The 14,982-nt window shown below is 41.0% G+C and overlaps 2 protein-coding genes across 2 annotated transcripts; one reads left to right on the top strand and one right to left on the bottom strand.

Moving 5' to 3' along the window:
• Nucleotides 1–179: 179 nt before the first annotated feature.
• wbp1 (WW domain binding protein 1) lies at nucleotides 180–10,039 on the bottom strand. The gene is made up of 4 exons (XM_038734349.1): nucleotides 9,827–10,039; nucleotides 8,838–8,940; nucleotides 8,383–8,550; nucleotides 180–6,063 (listed from the first exon to the last, which is right to left on the bottom strand). Exons 1-4 carry the CDS (start codon nucleotides 9,887–9,889, stop codon nucleotides 5,525–5,527), a joined length of 873 nt encoding a protein of 290 aa, XP_038590277.1. The 5' UTR covers nucleotides 9,890–10,039; the 3' UTR covers nucleotides 180–5,524.
• A 159-nt stretch (nucleotides 10,040–10,198) lies between these two features.
• On the top strand, nucleotides 10,199–13,997 carry LOC119914819 (ADP-ribosylation factor-like protein 3). Its single transcript, XM_038734350.1, has 6 exons — nucleotides 10,199–10,630; nucleotides 11,696–11,839; nucleotides 12,028–12,144; nucleotides 12,228–12,278; nucleotides 12,547–12,732; nucleotides 13,574–13,997. Exons 1-6 carry the CDS (start codon nucleotides 10,628–10,630, stop codon nucleotides 13,619–13,621), a joined length of 549 nt encoding a protein of 182 aa, XP_038590278.1. The 5' UTR covers nucleotides 10,199–10,627; the 3' UTR covers nucleotides 13,622–13,997.
• The last annotated feature ends 985 nt before the right edge of the window (nucleotides 13,998–14,982 follow it).

Below are 14,982 nucleotides of genomic sequence, written 5' to 3'. Positions count from 1 at the left end.
ATTTTTTCAGTAAGTACTCAAGGAAGCTTTTTTCCCCCCTCCCAGGCTTTAGAGATGCTCCAACATGTCAGGATCCTGCAAAAGGCTCCCTGAGGTTAAACGGAAGAAATCAAAGTATTTTAAGTCAAAGAAGTGGCAAGAGTCAGTCAGTTGAGTGCCAATGTTTGTTTTATTAAAAAAATAAAATACAAATGATGACCCAACGAGTACACAGCAGACTTCTTACCAAAACATTTTTCTATTGTCTATCATTCAGTGCTTTAATTAGCTTTGTCCTCTTTTTCCACCTTTCTCATTTTGGCGTGTTTAAAGTTATTAGGGAAAAATGTAGAAAGATCTGATCGGTGTATATAGATAGATGCCTGCTTCCTTCTCAAACTAGGATGTTTCTCATTTTGGCTAAACAAAATAAAAAAATTTTAAAAACCACAAAGCTCAACCACGGCAGTTTGTTATCATCTGTGGTTGAGAAAAAGTACAGCTTACAAGCTGACAAGTTCAGAGTGTTGAGTGGTCCTGTATCAGCCTCAAATGTCTAATGTAAACTGACTGTGTTCCATGTTGAGGTCTTTCATATGTATAATATATAAAAATGTTGAAATTGATGGTGTAATAACTGAGGATTTAAGGCAACAGTTAATTATTCAGTCAGTGAAAATTCATCATGATGGAAAAAGAAAAAAGCTGCTGCTTAAACTGAAAAGAACCAACGTATCCACTTAGTGCAACAAAAATGAGGGTTAGGAAAATGGCAGACCAAAGATACCAAATACGAATTAATCCAACAAAAAACAATATATTCAACTTTTTCCTTCGACTAACACATCTTAATAATGTGGTTTATCCATAAGTCAGGAGAAGAAATATTAGTGGTTGAGGAGGCAGGCAGGAAATCACCAAAAAAAGAATATATAAACTCGAATGGCTTTTTAACTCAAGCCCCTGACACCGAAGCATACATGCTCACCACATTAATGTACACCCCCCCCACACACTTTTCTTTAACAAATACATATCAACAGACCAACCAAAGTAAATTACAGTACAGTGCAGTGCCACACGTACCGAGTGTTATATTGCTTTTACTGGTGCTCACAGACGAAAGACAGAGAAAGTGAGAAAGGGGTCGCAGCATATAACAGTAGGTTTATGGTTTTTGCATAGCCTAGTTGAGTAAATTTCAATACACTACAGAGGTGCGTGATGCAGAAACAAGGGGGAGACAATTATCACGAAACAACTGCTTTGGCTTTATGAGACTGGTGGGTCAAAAAATGTGTTAATTTAAAACTTTGAGCACTACACGTTAAAGACAACCCTGAGAGTGGGAAACCAAACAGACCATCGCCGTGGGAAACCACACACACACACACACACACACACACACACACACACACACACACACACACACACACACCGGTGAAAACAGCGATGGTCTGTGTGGCATGGAGATGGCAGCGACTTTGGTTGATTATTCCGTTGACACTATTGCATGTGTGGATGTGCCCTCCCGTTTCCAAGGGTCCATGTTTGGAGAGGTGCAGCTGAGAGGAACAAACGGCTACTGCGTTGGCTACAGTTTGTTAAGCAAGACAGGGCTTGGTGGAGGGTGAAGTCACGGTCCACAGAAGAGCCAACGAAGCAAATACTCCCGTCACAACCACACATGCAGCTAATTACATGACAAAAAATCAGTTGGGGGGGGGGGGGGGGGGGGGTCACATCACGCACCTCTGTTGAGGATGGATGACAAAAAAAAATGCAAAGTTAAAGCCTATAAAACGAGCATACAGAGTCATAAACAATCAGCTATTGTTAGCTCCACCACAACATTAAAAAAAGGACATCCACATCCAAACACTGACCATGTTCAGATAGTGGATCTCGGCAACTGTGGCTTTAAATGAACAGCATAGAGCGGACAAAATACTCACTAAAACAGATGGATGGATGTTTGTCCACAACTGATGACCGATATAGCCCTTAAACTCCATAAGCATGTGAAAACCAGGGAGGCATAGTAGCTGAAAAAACTATGGACCTCAAGTTTACTCATGCACAAAAGAACCCCTATCCATCCCTCATTCCTCACCACGCTCCCCGATTTTTTTTGTCTACATATATAAACACAAATAATCTCCCGTTGGAATACATTTTTTTGTCCTCCAAACACAAACCACAAATCACAACAAAGCCCTAGAAAACAAAAATGACCGTTTTTTTACTTGTTTTCCTCATGCTTTCAAGTCAGTTAACATCACAACCTAATTGCGACCAGATTCGCGGAAACAAAAACAGAATGAACACAAACTCAAAATCTGGTCTTGACAAATTCCATCAGTGCCACAACTAACTAGACACACAGTACTTAAAATTCAATACATCCACCCCTCAGATACAAAACCGTAAGTAAAACTATAAAACATGTGAGTTTAAATCTTGTGGCTTTACTTTTCTTTTTTTTTTATATAAACCACATCCTCTTCTCACAAAGTAGGCGCACTTTCTCAGAACAAGCTCAGATGCAGTTTTCTATTGATATGAAAGCATTCCTCTGGAACAACACAAATATTACCATTCCAAAGAAAGACAGAACAAAACCACTTATCAACATCTACTCTAGTAAGGCAGTAGCACATAGAGGCGGTATTTTATTGTGTAGCTCCATTATCATTTACTCTCTAGAGATGCAGCAAGGCAGCTTAGGTGACTTCTGCTGATGGGTGTGCAGTCACAGTGCAACAGCTCCTCTTAAAAGGTCATTGTCATGTTAGTTTGGCTTCATATTTAAACACCTGCTCCACTACGCAACACAAAGACTGCAAAGCTTTCCCCCACTGCTGTAAAACTATCTAACAGCATGTTAGAGTACGCCTATTTAATGAACATTAAAACAAAATATTTCAATTTAGGTCTGGCAGCTGTGTGTTCATTTTGTTTCACTCTATATTGTTGGGTACACTGGCCTGCTTGTATCATTTTGCAAGATTAACCACAACACTACGTAGCATTGCTCAAATGGTGAATCACAGACACAATAAAACAGAACTGCAGCCAGTACTGGAGCTCTGGGCTGCCACTAGTTGGAGGAAGGCCGAAACCCTACTGAGCTGCGTAAGTCCAAAAATTATACACATTTATGTGCTGAACCCAGTGTCATGTCTTATAAAGAGGCAAAGAATTCCTTAAATATGTTCTTGTCAGAGTTCAATCAGTGCTGACAGAAAAGAGACATACCAATGTATTTAAATGCCTGAAAAAATATATCGGGAAAGCAAGTAATGTTCGCTATATTTAAAAAACACGTTTGGAGTCTCTTGCGTAAGAAATGCAAGTTTATGGATTTATCTAGACCAGAATATTGCACCACAGAGTTTCACATCATGATAATGATCCAGGCCAATTATGAGCAGTACTTTGTGAGCATGTGTGCTTGTGTGAAGCAAAATGACTGACCTGAGTCTTTACACTGTGCCCATTTTGACACACAGTCTCAAAGCAGACAAATTAAAAGTTTGTTCAACATTGTTCCAACCAAAATTCTCAATGAAACATTTGCTGACTTGTCAGTTACTGCTTCTCCTGCAGAAACATTTCTCTTGCAACAAATAATTCTGGTATGCAGTGGTTTTCCCATCTGACAACACCTCGTTTGACTGCTATGCTTTGAATACATACTGTACAGTATATAGATAGGGCAAGGAACATGACATGCAGAGAAGCATGCAGTTAATCACAATAGATTCTGCACCGGTGCCGACACTGACTAGACCGCAGAGCAGAGCCTGCATCCACCTTAACTTGATAATGTACCCACCCACTCTGCTGCCAATGGAAAATACCACTGCACACCCCTCAAACTGCCAAGAGCTACAGGGGCCACAGAGAATCGAGACAGCACAAGCTAACGAGCTACTAGCACTGTATAATAGCATAGCATGGCTCACACAGTCATAACAACACAATAAAACTAGGTTCCAGGCCAGGGCACATTAACTTAAGCATCAGTCCATTTCTTCACCGCAACATCTGGGCTGTGTAGCAACTCGTTTAGTAAAAGAGATGACTAATGCAAGTAGCACAGCTGCTAGAAAATGCTAATGAACTCAAATATAAACACAGAAACCCATGCCTCATGCAAAATACCAGTGCCTTTAATAGTTAATCAACCTCAGTAAGTATTTCAACCAGATGCTACAGCACTAAAGATGTATATACACACACACACACGACTCAACCTTTCCCTACCTCACTATAACATCCACTCACTACTCCACACTCTAGCAGCCCCCTGCTAGGAGCTTTGTTGCAATTAATGGTGACACCTGTGGCATTTTAAGCATAGCTGGTTATGAAATGACAAAAACAACAACAAAAAACAAAAGCAAGTATATCTTTCGTTATGAACATCCAAAACTAAATATATTTTCGTGAAGAATGAGCTAAATGCTGCCACTAATCATTCTGATATAACACAGTAAATTAAACACACAGAGCCACCACAGGGCTTTTTAAATTTGGTGGCAAAGCCCTCTCAACTATTACTATAAATTGAATGCATTCAAAAAACCAAAGTGGGGAGATCCACACAATGCACACAATCAATAAATCATTAAACGTTTTTCACTCCTTACCTACAGTCATGCTAATTGGTGACCACCGAGCAGTGGAGACCACAATATGGATATCAAAAAGGAATAAAAGGGCAGGGGGCAAGGGGTATGACATTTAAATCCTAGACACCAAACAACAAACTAAACTCCTTCTTGTCTCTCTTCTATTTATGGGTGTGCCCCCCACTCTAGATGCAAAAGGTCCCACAGACTTCACACCATGACCTCAGAGCTGACATCACCATGCAGCTGTGCCCTAGATTCCACAGCACATGCACAAATTCTCTCGCACACGCAGCTTTGGGGAAAACAAATTGTTTGTGCTTGTCCATTCATCCAGTTTCATCCTAAGTATTCAGGAGGTTTGTTTTTTGACTCCTCTTGCTTAGTCATAGCGGAAAAAGGGGAGAAATTTTGGTATGCACCTAGCTGACCATCCCACCGAAGATAAAATATTAGATGGAAGGATGGTCGGAAATGTTCTGACCAGGAACAGTGGCGGGACAGAATCAGAAACATGACGGCAGTGCTCAAAGAGAAGGTAGGAGGCAAGGGAAATAGTCAATTCTGGTTTTAGTCACAATCAGCTGCTGCCTTCTCACTACCCAATGACGATCTTTCACTTAACGTCAAGAAAAAAACATATCAAATGGAGCATCAACATGTTTGCTAGTTTCTCCGCTAAGGAAAAGCAAAACAAAAGAAAAACAAAAAGCCAGGAGTTTGTCCACACAATGTGTTATTCATCTTTGCTAATCAGGAGCTATCATCATCATCTTAATATCGTGCCTATGTGTTCGTTCAAAGAATTAACACAGACAGTCCCTGTGGTGATGATGATGGCAACTGCTGTCTTGCATCACCCTGTGTGAAGCAGAAAGCCACACTTGGCTGGTTAGTTAGGCAGTGGATCACACCATGTGGTCTCCAGTGCTGGTGCTGGCAGTCTGGCTGGGCAGGTCAGAGGTGCGCTCCTTTTGTCTGAAGTTCTGCTGCTGGTGCCCAGAACAGCAGTCCCGATCCGTCACCTTGCACATCTGGTGCTCCTCGTCGCTTTCCTCCTCAAGCCCCGAGCCCTCGTCTATGTCGAGCTGGCAAACGCACACCTCAATCCCCGAGTCACCTGTCACATGGCGACGCCGGGTGACGAGCTCCTCGTCCTCCTCCTCTGCCGCCATCAACGGAGCCTCCATGTTCTCCTCTGCCAGACACTGTGCTTGGATCGCCATGGACGCTGCTTCCTGGTCTGATGATGAGCCTGAGGCTTGAATGTCCACCCTCAGGTCTGCCTCAGCCAGTGGTTGTGGCACCGTAGCAGCGTCTGGCTGGCTCAATTGTGGAGGGAGTGCTGGAGTTGTCTCAGGAGGGTTTTCAGAGTAAGGAGGTGGTGGTGTTGGGGGATGACCTACCACCTCTTCATAGTCAGGAAGCTTGCAGTCGTTCCAGAACCCTGAGAGCCAGCAAATGAAAATGCATTAGCTTTCAAACCATCATCCCAATAAAGGCAGCTTAAGTCGATATAGAACTGCAACAATTAGTTTGCTGGGTACCTCTGACATTATACAAGTAGAACAGAGGGATGTAGGTGGTACAACCTCTGCAGTAAGGGTTCATCTAAAATACAATGGGCTACATTTGTGTGTGCCTACCAAGCAGGACGCTTCCGGTCAGAGAACTGAGCCGAATGCGAAGTCCCTTAAACTTGCATTCTATTGAACAGCCAGCAGGGGTCGACTCTTGTGGTTGCAAAAAGAAGTCCGGTTCCATTAGAAATAATGGCTAAATGACCTTACTTCTCAACTGAATAATTACCTCAGTAAACACTTTCATAATGAGTTTATGGTCTCAATTGCTAGTTGCAATTCTTCTTCAATACAGAATGATGTTCATTTAGTAAATTATGGTCCCATTTAGAAGAAAATAGACCATAAGGCAGAGTATGCTTCAGGGCAGGATTATCTGTAATTGACATGTCGTTATCGTAGCGACCTGTCAATCAGACTAGAGTGACACGTACCCACGCCACTTTGTAAATTTAACCCGGCGCCGTTGAAAAAGCTTATTAGGAGTTGGTTGTTCACTTTCTCTGGTGAGTACATTTAGTTTTAAGCCTGTTGGTCGCTAGACAAAATTATCATCCCGGTTAAAATGAATGAATTACAGACGCACCTAGCTAAGCAAGCTAGCTAACTCCACCGTCTCGTCCAAATATGGTCATGTCAAGTGCCACTGGTTGCAAAAGATCAATTTGTTGGCGCCCTATCAGCCAAACTCGAGGCTTCAAAACGGCAGTCAACAAACCAACGGGTGACGTCACGATGACTACGTCCACTTCTTTTACAGTCTATGGTGCCTACTATTAAGTATCAATTTTCCCATATGTCCAAACCTAATCTAACCATCCCTGATAGCACTCACTGGGATTTTAAGTCATTTTCTAGAATGGTGGCATGTTATGTTAACGCTAGTCCCATACATGATTACAGTGTTTTAAATTCCTCTCTTGTCTATTTCACAAAATAGCAATTCACACACAGCGCTACTAGACATGAGTAGAAAACTAGAATATAGTTTGGGAAAATAAATTTAACACAAATTTAAAAGAGGTTTAACATGTAATTTTATACATCAGGGTTACCATTTTAAGCTGTAGAGTTGGAAGGCATAAGCCAAAATGTACCCTGAATATTTGGATATGGCTTCTTATTACGTTCCCCATGATATCCTGTGGGAAGAGCTGTAAAGAGTACATGATACCAGGGTCTCAGTGTGAGTCACTGTCTGTGTACGCTCACAGTCAGAGTTGTGTTCACATTCCTGAGATTAAGTCAAGCATGTCCGCTGTGTGCCTTATACTCCAACAAGTGTGCACCTTGTACCAACTCCTGTGTGTGATATTAGTGGACATGATATCAAGTTAAGCCAAGGTCCAGAGTGACCACTGACATTAGGATGGCATCTCTGCCGTCTGCTGTCCTTCTGGCAAAGTCAGACCCTGATCTCCAATATACTCTCAGGCAATCCGCAGCTGAGTATGACAAGATCGGGATGAGGATCAGCACCTCCAATTCTAAGGTTATGACTCTCTCTCACAACAAAAGGGGGCTGTTTCATACAGGAAATGGGAAGAACAGCTGTTTCACTGAGAGTTCAGGTCTCATATGGATCTGAGTAAGAAAGATTGAGAGATTCGTTGCTGTAGTATGGACATTGTGTTGTGCTTTTGTGGTGGAGAGAGCAGTTCAAAGTCAAGTCAGGTTTATTTAAAGTGTAAAATCACCAACAACATGATCCCAGTACACTTTACAGAAAAACAAAGAGACATCTAAAATGTGCGGAGCCTGGCCTATGAACAAGAGGTTTGAACACTGCCCAAAAGAATACTACTGTGCATACAACCTAATATGCTAACATGAAGCTTGTAGGATGGCTGACTTTAATTTGTCTGATAAGTAGGATTAAAGCTAGCTCTATACCAAACAGCCTTGGTACAGAGCAGCAAGTCTGCACTGAATCGGGAGATCTCAGGGCAGACCCGACAGAAACTGAATCACCCAGTAAGCCCATGCAGATATCCATCTGAGAGCGACCTCTCGATCTGATGGAGTGGGCACTTCCTCTCAAAGGTTTGAAGAAAAACACAGCCTACATATAAAGCTGCAAGATGACACAGAATGTGGAATTGCATGGTAACAGAAAACTGAAATTGGCACCAAAAGCAAAACAGTATAACTGTTCAATTCTGGAAGCAAACACAAAGACTACTCACTTAGATTGAGAGGTGGAGGGGTAATGAAGGAGCTGGAGGCTCCCTGGTAGGCCATGAGGCTGATCTCACGCTGACGCTGCTCCTGCTGAAGACGCATCTTAACCCTTCGGTGTCGGTACGCACAGCAACAGCTAAGCATGATGATCAGGGTCCATACCAACCAGAACCCTATTGGGGGGGGGGTAAATGTAATGTAAGCAAGGCTCTCCCTGACACTAAATAAGCCAAATGGGGGAACTGGGTTCCAAATAACATAATAAAGTTATTTTCACTTTCAGTATATTGTTTTTTAAAGTGAAACCAAAATGAAGATGACACAACACATATATATTGAGAGTCTCCAAAAGTCTCCAAAATAGAGAATCAAATGGACAATAGGAATGGGGTACAAAGAAACACAATGTAAGTATGTCAATAAAGAATTTGAAAAAGACAAAAATGCTATAAGCACTTACACCAGAGCTCATAGTAGTAGGTGCAGCATTCTGTCTCTCCACAGCAGTACCCCATCTCACAGCGGTACTGCTCATTGTTTACACCAAAACAGAACTCCTTCCCCTTAAGTACACACAAGAGGTAAAGTTAAACAAAGTGAGTCAATACTAAATAACACAAGTTGCATAGCAAGCTCTTGGTAGAATGACCCGCTTCCAGGATCTATTTAGTTTTTGTCATTTGTCACTTAAGTGTTTGCACATTTCTGGGCTAATTTTCAGCACCGTTACTGTGACATCTAGATTTGTACAGGCAAAAAAATTCATAAAGATAAATAATAAATAAAATCTGATTTAAAAATGAGCCAAGGACAGCAGCCACTGCTAAATGTGGCCAACTGTACAGTATTACAATTACTAATGACTACTACACATTGAAAGTTGATGTAAATAGGTTTCGAAAGCAACATGTAGAAACTTGATAAAACAATGGGGCTAACGGTACCGTTACAGAGGTCAATAAATGTGCAGATAAAATGCTTAACGTTCATTGTTGAAGTAAGTTACCCTTGCGAAGGTTCATATCGTTTTCAACTTATTTTGACTAAAGTTAAGTTCGCAGAGAGGCAAACTGGACAAACTGGGGCTGCCTGCCCTGTCCAGCTAGCTTAATATCCACAACAATGAACACACACGTACATTTGCCGGGTACCATTTAGCAACGGCTAACGTTAATCTTGATACCGTTGACTCAAACCGTATAATTGAGATAATAAAACACATCCGTGTAGCTTTTCGATTGAAAACCCAGATCTTCTAGCGACTTAGCTGTCGAAATATGAATGAAAACTTTGCCTAACTGACGTCATCCACGGAATACAGAGGCGAACCGTGCCCAGTTTCTTTTGTGGAGGAGACAAAAAGATCAGCAGAAGGCCTTCGTCTACCCCAGGAGCCGCGGCCTCGACTGGAGCCATCAACCGACCGCGGCAGCGCTAGCAGCTGCTTACCTGCACCAGACAAGTCCCGGTACAAAGAAGACCTACAATGGATCCCAGTGCTTTCTGTGGCATCTTTCTGGGTTGACGGCCGTTAACGCGACGGGAATCATATAGCAGTCGGTCGAATCGACGACCTGTTGTGGTGACAGCAGGTGTTGCTGGTTCAGGCTGACATGTTTATGTTGTTCCGTGAAACAGCACCAGCGTTAGTAGTAAGATGAAAGTGGGCTACTGAACTCTAGAGGGCACTGTGTGTGCGAGTGTGGAGGTGAACTAGTGAAAACACATGATTTCACATAAGTTCAAGTTCAGTCAATCTGCTGCTGCTGCTGCTGCTGCTGCTTCTTACGCAGAGCATTATCGCAACTGTAGCCTTACATTATTCTTAAATCCTTGTTCGTTCAAGTTCAGTGCGGAAGAGAACTACTTAAAAACAGTAACATAACTAATCTTGTTCATGTTTTCATAATAAAAATGTTTTCTTTTTATCACTAATGTTATCACTGAAGACTATAATGATGTAAGTTTATTAAAGTGCTTTAAAAGGAAGAAAGAAAAATCAGTTCAACCGTAAAACATTTTCAGCAAATAATGAGTGAAAGGTATTCTTCATAATATATTTTTATTGATATATTTGCATGGTAGCCTACATTTTTGCGTCAGAGACGCCCAGCTGTCACGTTGTTTACGCTGACGTCACGGTTTCCCTGGCAACAAAAGTTCACAGCTGTTCTCCCAAGAGGCATGGTTAGAAATATTTTAATCCACTCAGCCTGAGCAAGGGCCACAACAACAACATCTGAGGAAAACATGGTGAGTTATCATGATTCACAGCCAGGGCTGCCTTTAATTAACATGACATATTTAATTTATATTTTCATTGAATGCTGTTTTATAACCTGTGTGTTAAAACTGTTAGTTACAGCTGGCTAACTTTACATGCCCGTGAATGTATACTTCCATGGATAGGCTACTTGTATGTATATATGGATATGAATAACTGTAGGCCTATATATTGTTTTATTTTATATGTTACTGTATTTTATTTACACTTAATTATATGTTGTGTGTGTACAACTACAAATTTTGTTTCGTTATGCAGCCTTGTGCTGTATAATGACAAATAAATAACCATGTAAATTGTACCTTGTGTGAAGAGTTGAAGAGTTTGAAGAATCATGTTTTGTTCTAATTTTTGGATCATTCACTCAAACAATTCATGTTTTTCTTTTAATGCAGGAAAGCAAGTACATTTTACTTATATAGCACATTTCAAAACAGTTGATACAGAGAGCTTTACATGAGAAAGAAACGAGAAATAAATGGACACAAACTATATATGAAAACAACATGACGAATTAGACAAACCACAAATTACAAAGTTACTAAATTAAGAAAAAGCCATAGAAAACAAGTGAGTTTTGTCTTTATGCCTATTGATAGAAAATCTGTTGTTTCTACATTTGGCACATGTTGAAGATCACAGTGCAGTGACACACTGCAAGGTAAATTGCTTGAGCCAAAGCCTTCCTTACCAATTTCTGGACACAAGCCACTCACTGTGCTAATGTCTAATCTGGGCCAATGAGAGCTTTTGGCCTGCTACATGTATAGTTCACTGCAAACCACAAAGAGCTAAATCCTCCCCCTCTAGATGATTCTTGCTGTGAGGTGAGTGTTAAACCTCTTGTACAAGCTGCATAAGGTTTCTCTGCCAACCCCTGACACCATGCAGACCTCTGACAAATGTTTTTTTTTTTACCTGACACAGCTCAGGCCACATTTATGTAACAAAATAGTGAGAAAATGCTTCCCTATCATATGTTGTCTTGGAACCAAAGCTCATCACCTCTAGCTTGTACTCTGATCCACCTACAGGGCCTGTTGTCCATTCTTCGGAGGCTAAAGCAGTCTCCTGACCAGGAAGTTCGCTTACTGTTGCTTGGCTTGGATAATTCTGGCAAGACCACTCTGCTAAAACAGCTGGCGGCAGAAGATGTCAGCCACATCACCCCCACACAAGTACAAATATGTATACACTCACACACTTCCAATGGCTCAGTCTCACACTGTGGGGAATCTTTTCACTGTTGTCACAAAATGTCCTCATATAGATGCATTTTTTAATTTTCCAGTCAAGCAGATCATGCTTTAATCCTCCTGCTGCAAGTATTAAAGAAAACATTAAGCATCCAACTATCTTTTAACAGGGCTTCAATATAAAGAGCATTCAATCATCTGGCTTCAAGTTGAATGTTTGGGACATTGGAGGTCAGCGAAAGATCCGTCCCTACTGGAGGAATTATTTTGAGAACACAGATGTGCTGGTAGGTTCTCTTTGATGCACTTAATCAGCTTGTTACACAGTTTTGAAACATTTTGGTAATATCTTTGGCTGTGTTATTTGCAGATCTATGTGATTGACAGCTCAGACAGGAAAAGGTTTGAAGAGACAAGTCTGGTGAGATGCAATTTATATTTTCTTTAAAGAACTGCAGTAATTCTTGCAATATTTTTAGTGTGAATACTGGCCATGTCTAATTACTAGAGAACAATTTGAGTTGATCATGGATTACAGATGATGATCACAACATGTCTATTACAGTTTATATATTACTAATTATAACCATGTTTTCTGTTCTGTGCAATTAAAGCAAAACTTTAATATTATTTAGTTTTCTGACTTAGCCAGTACATATATGTTACTGACTATCCGTGTGTGGGTCTAGGAACTGGCTGAGTTGCTGGAGGAAGAAAAGCTTGCTGCTGTTCCACTGCTAATCTTTGCCAACAAGCAGGATCTAATGACAGCCTGCCCAGCGTCTGAGCTGGCAGAGAGTCTCAATCTGCACACTATCAGGGATCGCATGTGGCAGGTCCAGGCCTGCTCAGCAGTCACTGCGGAGGGAGTGCAGGTAAATACAGTACACACAGTCTGCAAACACGCAGCATGCATACACAGCAAGGGTTGCAACAGGGTGGGCTGCAGAGTGGCGAACTAAGTGAGATCTTAGAGAATATTGGCATTGACTACTTTACTCAAATTTACATTGTGACATTGCCTGAAACAGTGAAGTGAACATGGTTTCTATTTTGCCTAAACAGCTCATTGGTTTGATGAAATTTAAAAGCAGCAGCAAATGCTGAACCAATAAACAAAACTGAGTTCAGAAGAAACTCAGGATGTACAATAGGATTACAATACACTGATTTATCTGTGTTCATGTTATCTGACTTTTAGTTGTTTTGACTCTAGGTGTTTGTCATATCCACAGAATTATAATCTAATTATAATTCTCCTTGCACAAACTATACATAATATTTATGAAATTGCCAAAATTACATTCGGAAGTTAAGCATGTTATCATCTCTCTAAAGGCCAAAGAGGATTTGTTTTTAAGTCTCCATCAAATGCATTCAGATGGTTCAGCCTCCTATGATAATGTCATCACCAGCCACTGTTAGACAGTGTCCTTAAAACAGCATTATCTCCCCTTCCTGGCAACATATTATATACATCATCAAATTGATAACTGGCTTAGCAATAACAATCCACTCTGAGTAGGATTTGCTGACTAATTGCATTGGTTTATCTAAATCGGGGAGCCTTCTTTCTCTCCTCATAAGTAGGCTGCCAAAGAGGGATGTCATACAGCCCTGAAAATCAGCAGTAGACTATGGCTTTTAAGCTGCGGCTCACATCAATTTCGCCTCACTAATTTTCACAGCCCAACCGCATTGTCTGCTTCTTTCCAGGATGGCATGACATGGGTTTGCAGAAATATAACGTTTCCGAAGAAATGATTCAGAAGGCAAAAGATCCGTGAAGAATTGCAGTTGCACTTTACACATGACTTACTCAGTCATTTTATGTCCAGGACAAGGCAGAATGTGTTACTATTTTTGTATTAATCAATCACTTTTGTCATTCTGTCTTCACCTGGCAGTTTAAAAACATTCTATAAGTAGAAGTTGTCAGTACAGTGAATTCTACACACGTTAACCTGTCAATGCATACCTTGAAATGTATTTCCTATATATAATGTATATACTATGTATAATATATCATGGCAGTTTTATTCAAACTGCTGTTTTGCACTTTTTTTGTAATGTGGTGCATTTAATGCAAGGGTTTGTAGGGACTGACTGTGAATAAAAATTCTGTATTTTTTGTGGTGGATTTATGACTGAGAAGTGTCATTGTCCTGTGAGTCTCTTTAGTTAAAGCTAGAGGGCGGCCTTGCGTTAGTGTTGTCACAGCCTTATGCCCAACTAAATCCTCTACTTTCCATGAATGGTGTGGCATCCCCTGCCATATTTGATTTGTTCATGTCATAATCACCCATTCTTTCTTCAGTCGATATAGTGTGCTCTATTGCCAACCACAAAATCCATTTTTGACATATTGGCAAACTGATTCAAGGCTGTAAACAAGGCAGCAGTATTTCATTTAGCTTCAACATTTTGCTCATTCATGCTTTCGCAGAGCGGCTTATGGCCACATTGTGTTGCGCTCAGGTACAGAATAAAATATCCTGAGCAAAATGACCATAAAATACAAACACTTGCGCATGCACACGGGAAACCGACCTCAATACATGTCTCTTGCATTCACAATAAACCATACAGGAACACCTTGGTCATTCAATTACTCAGCTTCTCACCTTGTTCACCATGATTTACCACAAGGCAATTGCATTTTCTGTCTATTTTTCTATTTTGTCTTTTGCAGCACATTTGCCACAAACCCCACTAATCTGAACTGGCCGAGTGCTCCTCTGTGGTCCTTTGGGGCATTTACATACAAACCTTTTCCAGGACTAATAGCTCTCCAATACAATTTGCATTTATATAGCCCCCATCATACCAACATGATTTGGCGCCTTTGCCCATGATAAAAATAAACCTCTTCCTTTGGCCTTGAGTTACTGCCCTGCTGCTGCTGGTTTGCGTGTTCCTGTGTGTCCCTCTATGTATGTAAGGTTGGTTGATTTTAATATGTCAGAGCTGCTTGATCCTCAGATGGAGACTGAAACAAGTGCAGAAAGTCTCAAAATGGACCTCATAATGAGTCTGCCCTGAGTATGGGCTTTGGTCTCCTGTGGTAGGGTGTTCTCTGCTATACAATTTGAATATTGTTGATACAGCAGGTTGGGACACTTGAC

The sequence above is a fragment of the Micropterus salmoides genome, unplaced genomic scaffold, assembly GCF_014851395.1.
Source record: "Micropterus salmoides isolate LMB-PRFRI ecotype aquatic unplaced genomic scaffold, ASM1485139v1 Ms_hic_scaffold_20, whole genome shotgun sequence".
In the NCBI taxonomy this organism is placed as follows: domain Eukaryota; kingdom Metazoa; phylum Chordata; class Actinopteri; order Centrarchiformes; family Centrarchidae; genus Micropterus; species Micropterus salmoides.
Note: the sequence above shows the minus strand (reverse complement) of the source record. Positions and strands in the feature narration are given on the sequence as shown.